The sequence below is a fragment of the Paramormyrops kingsleyae genome, chromosome 9 (genome assembly GCF_048594095.1).
Source record: "Paramormyrops kingsleyae isolate MSU_618 chromosome 9, PKINGS_0.4, whole genome shotgun sequence".
Classification (NCBI taxonomy): domain Eukaryota; kingdom Metazoa; phylum Chordata; class Actinopteri; order Osteoglossiformes; family Mormyridae; genus Paramormyrops; species Paramormyrops kingsleyae.
In genome coordinates, this window is record NC_132805.1 from 737,087 (window position 1) to 751,659 (window position 14,573).

General features: G+C 40.4%; 1 protein-coding gene across 1 annotated transcript in view; it reads right to left on the bottom strand.

Annotated features, from left to right (window-relative positions):
- Positions 1-1,305: 1,305 nt before the first annotated feature.
- The window catches only part of LOC111850403 (uncharacterized), a 49,731-nt gene continuing 36,463 nt past the window's right edge, over positions 1,306-14,573 (bottom strand). Inside the window, exons 2-7 of the mRNA XM_072715957.1 lie at positions 11,072-11,228; positions 10,381-10,494; positions 7,279-7,335; positions 2,690-2,782; positions 2,316-2,402; positions 1,306-1,954 (exon numbers count right to left, since the gene is read on the bottom strand). Coding sequence (XP_072572058.1) covers positions 1,832-1,954; positions 2,316-2,402; positions 2,690-2,782; positions 7,279-7,335; positions 10,381-10,494; positions 11,072-11,206 — 609 coding nt within the window. The 5' untranslated portion in view covers positions 11,207-11,228 and the 3' untranslated portion in view covers positions 1,306-1,831. The remainder of the gene's footprint in view (positions 1,955-2,315; positions 2,403-2,689; positions 2,783-7,278; positions 7,336-10,380; positions 10,495-11,071; positions 11,229-14,573) is intronic.

The window sequence follows — 14,573 nt, forward strand, 5'->3', positions numbered from 1 at the left end:
AAGCCTGGTCATTCTCCCTCCATTCATTTTCTATACCCGCTTGTCCTATGCAAAGTGGCGGGGGTCCGGAGTCTATGCTGGGCGCCGCCGGACACGTTTTACTGGGGCACAGACCCCAGTACTGATTTGCACCTTATGGTCTGAGTCCGTATGCTGTGGCGGAGACATTGAGTACCAACGATAATATGACAGGACTAAAGAAAGTTTTTAAATAATTCTGATGATCTTATTTTGACTGCGGAAAGATAATACAACAGTATAGCACATTTTATACACAAAGCAGGCATTGAAGGTAAAAATGGTGGTTTGAGCAGTGGGGGGGGGGGGGGGCTTTATGCCTAGCGGGACCCTTTGAAAGGCTTATTATGTTAATTATTATCGTTAATGAATTCTAGACTATAAGAAAACATTTTTGCAAGTAAAATACAAACATCTCACTGCAGCTAAACAAAAGCATTAAATATTGCTTCCGAAATAAAAAATATATGTTAAATACTTTCTCTTACCATTTTATTACTACTTAGCTAAAGTAATGATTTGTTTGTTTTTCCTAATTGTTGGAAATAATTTAAGGAGATATAATCCAGCATTTTGTCTTCAGATGACCATTAATTTTACCTGGAGCCTGCTTTGGCCTTTCTGAGGACATTAGAGCATAATACACTGTACCCTGCGTGTTCAAGTAGCGTTCTCTAAAGATCAGACACATAAAATAACTTTAACTTTCAGGCTATCCCTAGAAATAAAATGACTAAAACTTAACCTGAAACTAAAATATATAAATAGTAAATAGAATAATATCTTTTAAATAAAAAGTAATAAAACCACACAGAAAATGAATTAAAACTAAACTAGATGTCAAATGAAGATTGAAAATAATATAAAAATAAAGACTGAATTAGAAAAATGTAAGCAGGCCTATAGTGACAGCGGTTTGAAGCGAGGCGCCCTGGAGCCGCCAGCGGTCTGCGTGCTCTGGAGCCGCCAGCGGTCTGCGCACTCTCCCGCTTCTCTGCACACACCAGCGGTCTGCGCGCTCTCCCGCTTCTCTGCACACACCAGCGGTCTGCGCGCTCTCCCACTTCTCTACACATCAAGCGTCGTCTCACGGTCTGAAAGGGGAAGTTGCAGCTTGGGGCTTGTGAGAGAGCGTGCTGCTTATCGCTTTCAGTTCACGCCTGTGCATTCTGGTGGTGACCACAGCAGGCGTGAACGTTAGCCAAAAGATCACTTTGAAAAGGATGTGCGACTTATTGGCAAATACACGGACCAAAGCCAAAAAATGTTTTTGCAAACGTACTGCTGTTAAGTATTGTGTATATATACAAGTTTATTTTTTATCAGAATATTATTTATATGTATACATAACATTCATTTGATGTGTACAAGATCCATTGTTCCAAAGTATACATTGACTTAGTAAATTTAACAAAATTAACACAATGGAATTTGAGCTCATGAAAATAACCAGTAAACCCACACATTGCAAAAAAAAAAAGATTTTCAAGTCACAAGATAAATGGTTTCATTATTAAATCACATTCTCTAAGTGTAAATAGTTTTTCAATAAAAGAGGAAGCATCTCGTATTTGACAACATCAAAATATATTTTAACAGATTTCCTGAGCAACCAAATTTACAGAACACAAGAAGTGAATCATCCATGGTCTGTACATTTTTACTTCTTCTTGGAGCAAAATCTGCTTATTGGAGCAGCGGTCCTGGGGAGCATCACAAAACATTAGCAGTCAAGGCCTGCAATATTGCAAATAAAAACGAAGGTTCCATCAGAAGAGAGCGGTGGGATTGGCCCCGAAGTCGGCCTCTGCAGCTACTCCACAGCTCTGTCTTTCTCCCTATTGCGCTCCACGTGCAGCAGGTACAGAAGAACAGCGGTGACGATCATCTCCACCAGCGTTACGCCCAGGATGATCCCTTGCACATGAATGACCCCCTGTGGAAAAGGCCAGCTCACATATGTCACAGCTCAAATTCCAGTACAAGCATGCATGACTGTGAAACGCACGTGAACGTGTGCACTACCGATTACGAAACAGTGATGGATTTTTAAAATTTATATTTCTGAAACACAGACTGAATCTCAGTTGTTACTCTTGCATGAGTTATGTTCATATTTTACTTGTTTTTATAAATTTTCACTTTAATAAGCTGGTATTATTCTGTCTATTAGTGTTGCACTGGGGGCGGCTCAGTGAGTAACATTACCTTATACTCATTACACTCCCAACCTGAATAAGCTGGTATTATTCTGTCTATTAGTGTTGCACTGGGGGCGGCTCAGTGAGTAACATTACCTTATACTCATTACACTCCTTATATTCCCGGCTTTCCTGTGTATATGAGTAGCTTGAATATTGTTGCAGTCTCCAACAGGCTTCCCCCTGCAGTCCAAACACACATAGTGAGGGCCCTGTGATGAACTGGCATCCTATCCAGTTTGTACCCCAGCCATGTCCCATGTGCCTTGCCCCCCCCCCCCCCCCACGCCCCCATTGACCCTGAACAGGATAAGTAAATGAAAAGAAGGGCTATTCTGTTCTCTTTGAGATATTTTCAGGGTTTCGCTAAAGTTGCCGTGAAGTTCTGTTTTCTTTTTTGTTTTAATTTGGGCATTTGTGTCTTTCTTTGTGATCTGATAAATGGGAGTAAATGTAAGTTTGACAATTACCTGTCTTGAATTCCAGAAGTAAATATCAACGGACAACAGTATGACACCAATCCCAGCAACCAGGAAACTGCCAATATTAACAACATAGGAGACCTGGGAGAAACGACCAAAAAATCCATTATTCTTGCTAAGTACATACAAGTGTGCACCTCCAGAAATCAAATACCATCAGTTATACTTCCAGTGTTTTTTTTAACATTAGATTCTAGTTTCATGATTTGCTTGAAAATATATGGCCTGCTTTCACATTGAAGTACCATTAATGACCATGATGAATTGCACCAAACACCAAATGAAAGCGGTTTGCATTATGCAGAGCTAAATGTACGACGTTTGCATGTATTATTATACAGTGGAGAAGTAGAGAAGCAGGCACGTGCAGAGGGGGGGGGCGGAGGGTGCTTGAGCACCCGCCCCTTTCTTCCAGGATGCCTCAAGTGCCCTTTTCTTGGGTTTTTTTTTGTTGTTGTTGTTGTTGTTTTTTTTTTTTTTAATGTGTATGTGCGTATGGAGCCCTGTCTTTGCCCCTCAACAATAAAATGTAACTATTAATCTCAATTTTGCTAAATAAAAGGATCTGGCGTGCATCAGTCACATGACTGCCATTAACCAATGCTCGCCCTTGAGGGCAGAGCGCGCTCGTTACGAGCCGGGTACGAGCTCGCAAAGTGCACGCGCATTTTCTGCGGGCTGGGTGGTGCGGAGCTGGAGGAGAAGCAGGCAAATTAATTGGAAGGTGCAGACTGCAACAAAACAGTAAATAGGGTGTACAGCGCACACTATAGTCTATAACAACAAATGAATTGAAATAAATGAGCGTGCTGTTTGTGCAACAGCGCGACAAACATTACCTGTCCTTTTATGAACTGCACAAGTAGTGGTGGTCATTAACTGCTAGGTAAATGGGTAAGGGTGTTACAAGGGGGTCTGTAGCTCTGTCCACCATTTTAGGGAACATGTTTTGTTTTAAAGTACGTTACAGGACTTTTCCCTTCTTTTCTGGAGGGCTTTTATTTCACTAAAAACGATCTAATATGGATATCCACATAATTCCATATTGGATTCGTCACGAATGTGAGTTGTTGTTATTCAGCCTGTTTTATCTTTTTTAACTTTGAGCAACCGCCCCTTTAAACGTCTCTGCACGGCCCTGTAGAGAAGTGATATTTTTGTATAGTTTACAAAGTCACTATCGCACATCACAAAATAAAAGGTTAAACACGAAATTCGTAGAAGGTCTGCAATCACAATTAGAGTTACTATACTTGAGTTTTTGGTTATAATCTGAAATATGTTGGTATATCTGGCAACCCCAGTCTATTTGGCAACATTGTTTGGCATTTTGTAAGATGGTGGGCTTCTCCAAGGTGACGAAACCCTGTGAACACCAGGTTGTTCAGGTGAAGGCCGAGGGGATAACTATAAGTCATTGGAGGAGAAGTTAGTCTTTCCAAGAGCTTAATATCTCAAACACTGAAGCTGTACAAAAAAAGTTAATGTAAGTCCCATAAAAGGCAGGTCACCCACGTAAGATGATTGTGCAGTAGAGCAGGATGATAGGGAGACTCTCAGTAGGGGATCAGTTCAACAACACAGCTCAAATTGCTCATCAAATCAGTCCTGGACAGGGCAAGAATTTACCTTGACAGGGTCTCGTCGTCTGGGAGAATATGGACTGAAAGCCCTCGGCTGTGACCAAGAAGAATAAGAAGGCCAGACTAATGTTTTGATGAGGAGCATGTTGTGTGGACAGAGCAGAACTGTTCATTTCAGTGATGAAAGCGAGTTTAACTTTACTGGTTCAGATGGGAAACATCATGTGCGGGAGAGACTCCACCAAAATTGGGGAGAGACTCCACCAAAATTGTGTGAAGAACTCTGTAAAGTTCAGAGGAGTAAGAGTTATGGTGTGGGGTATGTTCTCTGCCGCAGGAGTCTGGCCTCTCACACGGTTACATGGCAAGGTGATTGATGGGTATCATATGGCTACATGGTAAGGTGAATGATGGGTATCATATGGCTTCATGGTAAGGTGAATGATGGATATCATATGGCTTCATGGTAAGGTGAATGATGGGTATCATATGGCTTCATGGTAAGGCGAATGATGGGTATCATATGGCTTCATGGTAAGGTGAATGATGGGTATCATATGGCTACATGGTAAGGTGAATGATGGGTATCATATGGCTACATGGTAAGGTGAATGATGGATATCATATGGCTTCATGGTAAGGTGAATGATGGGTATCATATGGCTACATGGTAAGGCGAATGATGGGTATCATATGGCTTCGTGGTAAGGTGAATGATGGGTATCATATGGCTTCATGGTAAGGTGAATGATGGGTATCATATGGCTACATGGTAAGGTGAATGATGGGTATCATATGGCTTCATGGTAAGGTGAATGATGGGTATCATATGGCTTCATGGTAAGGTGAATGATGGGTATCAGAACCTCCATCAGCAAAATACGGTTCCTTCCCAGAGAGCATCACCCAATCAGCCAGCCATTCTTATCCAAGACAGTGCCCCATGTCACACTGCGAAATGGGTGAAGCAATTCCTCAAAGCTGAGAAGATTGAGGTGATGACATGGCCAACACTTAGTCCTGATCAGAACCTATCAATAATCTCTCGAAGGTAACTGGCAACAAAATTTTGACAAACAAACCCACCACAATTACTGAGTTGTGGAAGAAACTGCAAGATGAGTGTAACAAAATGAAATCAGAGCTGTATGAGATATTGGGTATTGATATGCCAAAGCTAGGACCTCTACACTTATCATTACTTACTGAAAGATGTAACCATCCAAAAAGTTGACAACATTTGTTTGTAGGCTTCTTCTGCAATAAAATTGTAACTGTTCTCTAACTTTAATCACAGACCTTTTTTGAATTTCTTATCTCAAGTCAAGTGTCCAGTCAAATGGTTATACATACAATCCACATCATACATGGGCATGAATTAAGGTCCCCCTTTGATCATGGTATATATACATAAAGTGCAGAGACTGTAAACAAGACAAGTACAACATGTGAGCGAGAGGGGAAAGGGAAATAACTAATAAATAAAAATAACAGAGAATATTCATACGCTGACACATAAGGGGGCTTAGGGGTGCCCACACAATATAGCAGGTATGATGTCAACTGTAGGAATAACAAATACAACAGATGTGACAATAAGACAGATGTGACACAGATGCAGGAAAAGGTCCAGTGTTGGGCAGTGTCCACTGGAAACAATGGTGAGTGCTGGTGGTAAGCCAGGTTTATAATGGGGGTGGTAAAGTGTTCAGAGGGAAAAAGCTTAGATCAGTGTTCCCCAACCCAGTCCTCGGGGAACCTCAGACAGTCCATGTTTTTGCTTCCACTCAGCTCCCAGCGTATCTGTACCAGGTATTTGGTGTTCCTGATTGGCTGGGAGCTGGCAGGAAGCAAAACTTTGGACTGTCCGGGGTTCCCTGAGGACTGGGTTGGGAAACACTGGCTTAGATGCTCCTGTAGCTTCTGCCAGATGGGATGGGTACAGAGAGAGTGTGAAGGATGGGAGGGGTACAGAGAGAGTGTGAAGGATGGGAGGGGTAGAGAGAGAGTGTGAAGGATGGGAGGGGTACAGAGAGAGTGTGAAGGATGGGAGGGGTACAGAGAGAGTGTGAAGGATGGGAGGGGTACAGAGAGAGTGTGAAGGATGGGAGGGGTAGAGAGAGAGTGTGAAGGATGGGAGGGGTACAGAGAGAGTGTGAAGGATGGGAGGGGTAGAGAGAGAGTGTGAAGGATGGGAGGGGTACAGAGAGAGTGTGAAGGATGGGAGGGGTACAGAGAGAGTGTGAAGGATGGGAGGGGTACAGAAAGAGTGTGAAGGATGGGAGGGGTACAGAGAGAGTGTGAAGGATGGGAGGGGTAGAGAGAGAGTGTGAAGGATGGGAGGGGTACAGAGAGAGTGTGAAGGATGGGAGGGGTACAGAGAGAGTGTGAAGGATGGGAGGGGTAGAGAGAGAGTGTGAAGGATGGGAGGGGTAGAGAGAGAGTGTGAAGGATGGGAGGGGTACAGAGAAAGTGTGAAGGATGGGAGGGGTACAGAGAGAGTGTGAAGGATGGGAGGGGTCTTCTACAGGGCTGGAGGACGACGTCCTCAATGGGACAGTTTTCACTGATGAGGTATGATTAATATACATCTGTGCTGTTAGTATTAGAATAACTTTGCATTCAGATAAGCAGTAACTTTGTGAATTACACAAAAATGTAACTCAATCGCTCACTTTGCTAACCTCTGTAAAGTACAGATACTATTTGAGGAATCCTTGGTAATTATTTGGCATCTCTTGCTTTGGTTTTGTGTGTTATATTACTTATATAAATTTAATTTGATTTATAGTATGATTGTGCACAGGAGTCCTTTACACTTGAATTCTGAAACCAGCATACCTGCCAACACGTCGGATTTCCCCGAGTGTCTCCTAATTACCCAGCCCTCCTCCCGCTGTACTCCCGATGTGCCAATGTTCCCATAAACAGATTATTATTATCCCAAGAAATGCCGTTTACTTAAATTTCAACTACAAATACAGGCCTACTCACCTGTAGGAATGCAGGGAATTTGTACAGCAGGAAAGACAATAATCCAGAAAAGAAAAACTGGGGGTGGAAAAAAACAGATACGTTGGTCAACTGCTGATTCTCTCAACAGGAAATTTCTCAATAGGACATTACAACATATGTTATGTTTTTATAGTTACATTTTACACACGTATATTTTGATATTTAAGATCACAATACATATATAATAGTAAATCGAGCTCACAAAATCCCTAAAATGTGCAAAGTACTTTTATTTGTGCTCTCAATTTGCTATTTTGAGCTCTCGAATTAGTTAAGTTGTGCCCACGTTTTGGCTGTTTGTGCCGCAAAACCAGGAGCTGGAATATTGGAACTGCAATCAAGGCATCCTTACATAGTTTTAAGTGCGCGAATACTAGTTGTCGTCGACTAGGACTAGGTGTTAAAATCCCTTGATGATCAGTACTGTATGGCGATTTCCTCTTAGGTAGGTGACCTCATGGGTTTTCATTTGACGGTGCTCTGCCTCCAGTACGACACATCGTCAGTTGTGTACCCTGGGGTCATTGGGTGTTTCGGCCATTTATCACCATACACCCTCGCTCGAGGCCGGCCCACCACAGGCTGATCAGACCTGGGTGTGTGCCGCACTGGAGGCCCCACGAGTAGCCCAACCTGTCTCCTTCCGCTTCAGCCACAGCCAATGGCTGCTTCTTATGGCAGCATCTGCAAGCTCCTTGATGGTCTTCTGCTGAGTCTGCCCTCTAACTCCCACCTCCTTCAGTAGCCTTGTGGTGGAACTAGCTACAAAGCCCCTGCAACCCACCTCCACTGGCCGCACAAATACTTTCCATCCCCGGTCCTCTGCTTCAGTTGCCAGGTTTGCATATCGCATCTTTTTCTTTTCGAATGCCTCATCGATTGCTTCCTCCCATGGGACTGTCAACTCCATAATGAAAACATGTCGACAAGATTTGGACCAAAGGACCAGGTCTGGCCGCAGGTTGGTTGCTGCGGTGGGAAAGTGAGCCTCTGATTTAGGTCCACCTGCATTTCCCAATCTCGGGCTGCATTCAGCGGACCTGAGTCAGGAGATGCTCTTTTGGCCTGCTGCTTCTCCCCCTCCCGGACGAAAGATGTCTGTAGCCAAAAGGCAGTTCCGATTTCCACAGGTAATGTTTTATTTGACGGGGCACAAGTAATATAGTATTATGGTATTACTTATGCATCAATTAACCACAGACTTAGTTACATACTGATCTCTTGTTAATTCATCATTAATGAATCGTGACGCATGTTTTCTCTCAGGCAGTTACTGTATTGGTTACTATATCTGTTAGAATTCTGTAAGACTTTGTGAAATACTGAGGGAAGAACAGAAGGAAAAAGCAATGAACAAAACAAGTGAGCTACTGATCTCATGTTTGTTCATTAATGGATCGTGATGCATCATTTATCTCCAGCAATGTGAAATGAATGAAATGTGACATAATCATAAATAAATAAATCAATAGTAAAACAAATTTAATTTTTCATTCCAACGATTTATAGAAAAATAAATTTATTTAATTTTCAATGCCAAAGATTTATTGAAAAATAAATGTATTTAATTTTTAATTCAAAACATTTATTTTTTGGCATAAATGGAATCATACATATGAACGGTATAGCAATCTGATGACCCGGAGAGTCGTGCAGTGCGAACGTAGCATCACCAACATGAATGCCAGCTAGCAAGGCCAAGGTAATGGAACGCAGATCAACAAAGTCCCCTGGCCAATAGCGCTTTAGAAAAAGGGTTAGAGCTGCCCACCTCATTTACGTACAGATGAATGAAAAAATCTTTGGAATACAAAAAACAATAAAGAAAAACCTTTGGAATAAAAAATGAAATGTATTTTTCCAAAAATCTTTCAATAGAAAATGTTTTTTCTCTATAAATCTATGGAATAGATTAAATTAAATTTATGTAAATAAACTTTACTGTTGGTTTATTTATTTATGATTATGTCAAATTTCGTCCACCACAGTCATTAGTACAGTAACTGAGTTACTACTGAGAATATCTGTGCCCCATCGAGTTACCATAATTTTTCACTGAATTTTAAAAAAGGGCAAATCCATAAAAAGTACCTGATATATAAATATGGAAATCCTAACTAAATGACCAAAAAGCGTAGTTTTTGTTCATTGAGAAATACAGGAGAATACATCTGGAATGGGAGACGGTATGTAGTGTGCGAAACACCCGTCAATATTCGGGGGGGGGGGTCCCCATCTCCCTATTGTTGCGCAATGCAGATCTTGAGACCCCCTTAAAATTTTGCTTTTGAGGCTTTCAGGGGGTCTCATGGGTTAATCGGGGGTGTCGGACCCCCCCGGACCCCCCCGTATTTCGCAAACTGACGGTATGTATTATTATAAAGGCTCGGAAATGTATACATTTTGGTTATTACCATTGGCAGTATTAAGAATTAGAAATACCATAACCACTAATTTCCGCCATAGATTTGTTTGATACTTTGTGTGGACATGTAGCAAATCAAGTAGAATATGACCAAGTTGTAATGGAGGACATATGCATTAGGACGATATGGGCTCAGTGGTATACACGTGTATCTATTACAGTACATTGGTTTTCATGACCGTGAACCCTAATCTCCACCAAAGGACTTTGACACTTTGTGTGGCTATTTGTCAGATATAGAAGAACATTCAGATTAGAATGGGAGCCACCTTATTACTGTACAGATATTTCAGCGAATTTATTTGTTACCATAATACCGTAGTATTTTCGCCTCTACAAAAGTACTGTATCTGGTTTTCTGGGCACAAATAACTAAAACTTGTGTACAAGTTAATTAATTCGAGAGCTCGAGATAGCAAATTGAGAGCAGGAAAACACACATACACACACACACACACACACACACACACACAAACACACACACACATATATATATATATATATATATATATATATATATATATATATATATATATATGTGTGTGTATTTTTTTTTTTTTTTTTTTTTTTTTTTTTAAAGAAAACTGTTCGTGTCCCCTCCAGGGCTCCGTAATATATTCAAATAAGCTCGTGGTGGATTCAGACATGCATCCTACCAGAATCCCGGTGAGAATTGCCACTCTGAGCAGGATTCCCAAAGTCACCACTTGCGAAGTAGCTGTTACAATCCCAAGTCCAAAAATCGTGATGCCGCATATAGTCTGAAAAGCCTATAGTGAAAATTTTACAAACTATATATCGGAGACTTAAAATCAAATCATAACAGAAAACATATTGCAAATCTCTAAATAAGCCTCCACCAAGTTCAGATCAGCACTAGAGGCTGCCCAATTCACATGGTTAATTTAATTAATAGTTTTTGCTTTTGTAATTGAACAAACAGCTCCATCCGCGAAAGGTTTTAGACGTCTAACGTCAGGACAGTCCTTTCCTATGTTGTACCTAATAGTCAGTACATTTCCTCGCCCACAACGTGGATACTCCTTATGCTGACTTGTAAAAATTGGCATATTTCCCTTATTAATTCTGATTTATATTCTAATGGGAATTTTACTAAGTATAAGCTTTCAGTCGGTTTCAGCTTTTCAACCTTTACCGAACCCTTTATCAGTTGGAGAACCTCACAAAATTCGGTTTCCAAATAGAATATAACTGCATCAATGCTTAGGGTGACAATACATTTTATTGTATTGGAACGACTCTCGATAAAACCGAATTTTAAAAATTATATAGCGAACAAGATACCGAGTAATTATTATAATTAGTGAACCAAAGTGATAATCTTACCCCCATAGACATGGGCTGTTTCTCTAGCAGGTTGTGCAAACGAGGCTTCTTGATCTCGAGGACCTCATTTGCTTTGTACTGCTTAAACAGTGGCTCTGTCGCCTCAGACTCTTCTACAATTTCAGACGCGGCCATGGCGATGAGCCTCTTCTTTTCCCTGAGGAAATATGTAGATTTTTACCTGACAGTTGTTCCGGTCAAACAAACGTATCTGCTTATTCAGTACATTGTTCGCAGTAAGCTTGGAGTGTATTCCTGGAAGCAGAATCGGTAAATCCATTAGGCGACATACAGGCGACCATCTTTTGTGGAGGCGCCGATTTACGAAATCACCGGCGCCACCCCGGCAAACTTCAGCGGCAAATTTCACTTTGTCTCGGTGAACCTTATAAGGCACAAGACCCTGGACGAGATGGCAGTATACAATGTATCATTGTATATACATACAATCTAAGAAGGGTGACGGGGTCCTCGAGCATTTCCCAAACAATAAAAAGCATATAGGCATAGTACACCCTGGAGCTGATTCCACTGTAGTATTACATGATTATTATAAAAACAAATAATTATGATATATTTAAAAATGTTTGATCATTAGACATTCCGTTTTATTCCCAGAAACGTATTTTACATTTACTGAATAGTGGATACACTGGATATATGTGCTGTATGCCATTTAGTTCCACATTTTAATTGCACATATCGCTCAATGTGCATTTAAAAGTTAACTATATTTTCGTTTAGGACGTCGCGCAAAAATAAAGGTTCCGTTATTTTCAGTACAATTAACAACTCAACAGATGAGTCTTTTTCCTGTCTTAATCATTTCCGCTGTGTAATTTGTCGTAGTAAAAACGTTGTTACTCTTCAGGTCCTTCTTATTAATGTCCTAAATGAGCATTTAAATCGCTTCGTCCACAGAAGCAGAATGGAGAATGATTGATTGCATATTAATAAACCTTTAATAGCACCAAAATCCTAGTCCTAGATAGTTCGTAAATTGTCAATAAACGTGTTTTATTAATTGGTTATTATGCTGTTACATATTTATATCAGATAATATTATACTCTGAAATTAATTTCCAGATATCTATATATACCCCAATAACGATTACTTAAAATATAATGAAGGATTTTATGCACTAGATTCGTTTTCGGCTTTGACATTGCTTAAATTACATTCCTATGAATCAAATGTTTTTCATTTACATATCCTTACTCACCAGTTTGTTTTTCCGTCGCTTTATCGCAGATAATAAAGACCTACCATCAGCCCTCTTCCCTACACGTCCGTAACCTGATCATGTGGTTGGGGAGGCGGGTGTCAATCGCCGCGGATGTTATTTCAGTAACTAAACTTCCGAGAAGGAGGTACGGTGTGGTTGTGGGTTGTGAATAGATCATGCATCACATCAAAAACACTGCAGGTGCCTGATTTTCCAAAACTCTCTTGTACCTTTGACATTGCTCCAGTGTCGCAATTTTTAAAAGTCCGTGTTAATTTTTGGAGCTCATCACAGAGTCCGGGTATTTCTTATTTACAGCGATTTGCACAAAAAAACACCAATTGTAAAATGGCAAATTCGAACATAGACGTATTACTGCTAAAAGTTTTTTTCTGCAAAAGTGCTGTGGCGGCCCCTCGACCTTAATTAGTTAGAAGCTTATTTTCAGCAGCTGGGATGTTGAAACCGCCAGGAAAGGTCAGTGTAGCTGTCGTTGCGCCATGAAGGCGAACTCCCTGACAAATAATGCGTATGTACATCATGTAAATATCATCATGTAAAAACATCATGTAAATATCATCATGTAAAAACATCATGTAAATACGCATCAAGTAAATGTTCATTGGAACAGATATGCACGTTTTATTGGAAATAATATACTATGGATATAAAAAAAATTATAGGACAATTAATTCATGTCTTTAGTTTTCCGCAACGTGGAGTACAGGCCTGTGTGTGTGTTGGTGTGTATATACATACATACTGTACACACACATAGGCCAATACATACATGTATATATTCATTTATATAATACAATTATATGTACATTTCTTAAGTTCTTAAATAGCATGCTACAAGATGTATAAAATGTTGTATATGTTGTAAATGTTCTTTCCCATATTCTGTTTTAAAATTAAGGCGATCGCTCCTTTAAAGAACTGGTTGTGCTCAAAGAAACTTGTAAAACAGGGACGGCTCAGCTCAGTTGTCCAGATCTCAGGTAAGGAGTAAAGCATGAAGATGGACTGGCATCCATGTTAACTGTAATTCAGTTTTCAGTGCATCTTACATGCATGATTTGCTGATAAATCACGCGGCGACATCGAAAATTTACTCACGACTGAGGCCGTTTCAGTTAGTGGCCCTGATGTGCAGCAGTAGCTGCTCCTACCAGGTGACTTATTAGTTTACTTTACTCAGTGATTTTTTTTTCATTTAACAAAAGCAATAAAGTGGTGTTTTTATGAACCCTTTTAATCGCATGTAGTGCCTGGTACTTCTCCGCCTCCGGTTTCTTCGCTTCGCCCGAATCGTCGTCAGTGAAGCGATGCAGCGCAGTCGATAGGGGTGTGTCTGTGTGGTTTGTCCCCTTGGTCCGGGGTTTTTGTCATCGCGACTTTTCAGTCACCAAACCCAAGCGCAGTACAATCCTGCACAGCTGAAGTCACCAGGTAAGACAGATTCATGAACTATTAAAATATTTAAGCAGACCTATTAATAAGAACGTTTTATTTAATAGAGAAAATGAGTTGATTTTTGCTTGTTATTCAATAAACAATATATGTAAATAAATAAATTGTATGATGAAGGTGAATGTCAGGCGGGAAAACATCAATTCTGAAGCTAAAAACGACCCACACATCCCCAGCCAGCTCAGATAAAGCATCGTCGAAATATCTGAACAATTTAATATTTTAGTACGAAATTATGATAAAACGCTGCTGTGGATAAGTTGGAAAACGGTTTGAATGTGTCAAATTTAAGTATTATACTGAAAACTTTTCTTTTCAGACAGATACTGTAATGGACACATTTAAATGCGACGACTGTATTGTCATCACGATACCGCTGGTCAAGGGCGACCGCGGGCAGTCAGAGACCTTGACGCCGGAAAAGTTTCACTGTGTTTTTAAAGATTCATACAAGGTCTTTCGTAAAGGACAGCCCAAAGCGCTAGGGGTGCGTCTTCTTCTTCTTCATTATTATTATTATTATTATTATTATCGATGTTGTTGTGTTAAAAACAATAATAATAATAAATTGAAGTTCCTCACTTGTTTCTTCTTCAGACTGTACAGATAGTCATAGGGCTGCTTATTATCACTCTCGGTTTGGTGCAGTTGCAGAAATTCCCGGAAATCTCGATCTATACAATGCCCAGCGTTCTGGTAATGTATCCTTTATTCATCTCTTTGCATAGTGTATCTAAACTCACCTTGGGGCGGCTTTCGCCAAAGCTTTATAATGTAAGTAGTTCGTTATTTAGTACTTCGGA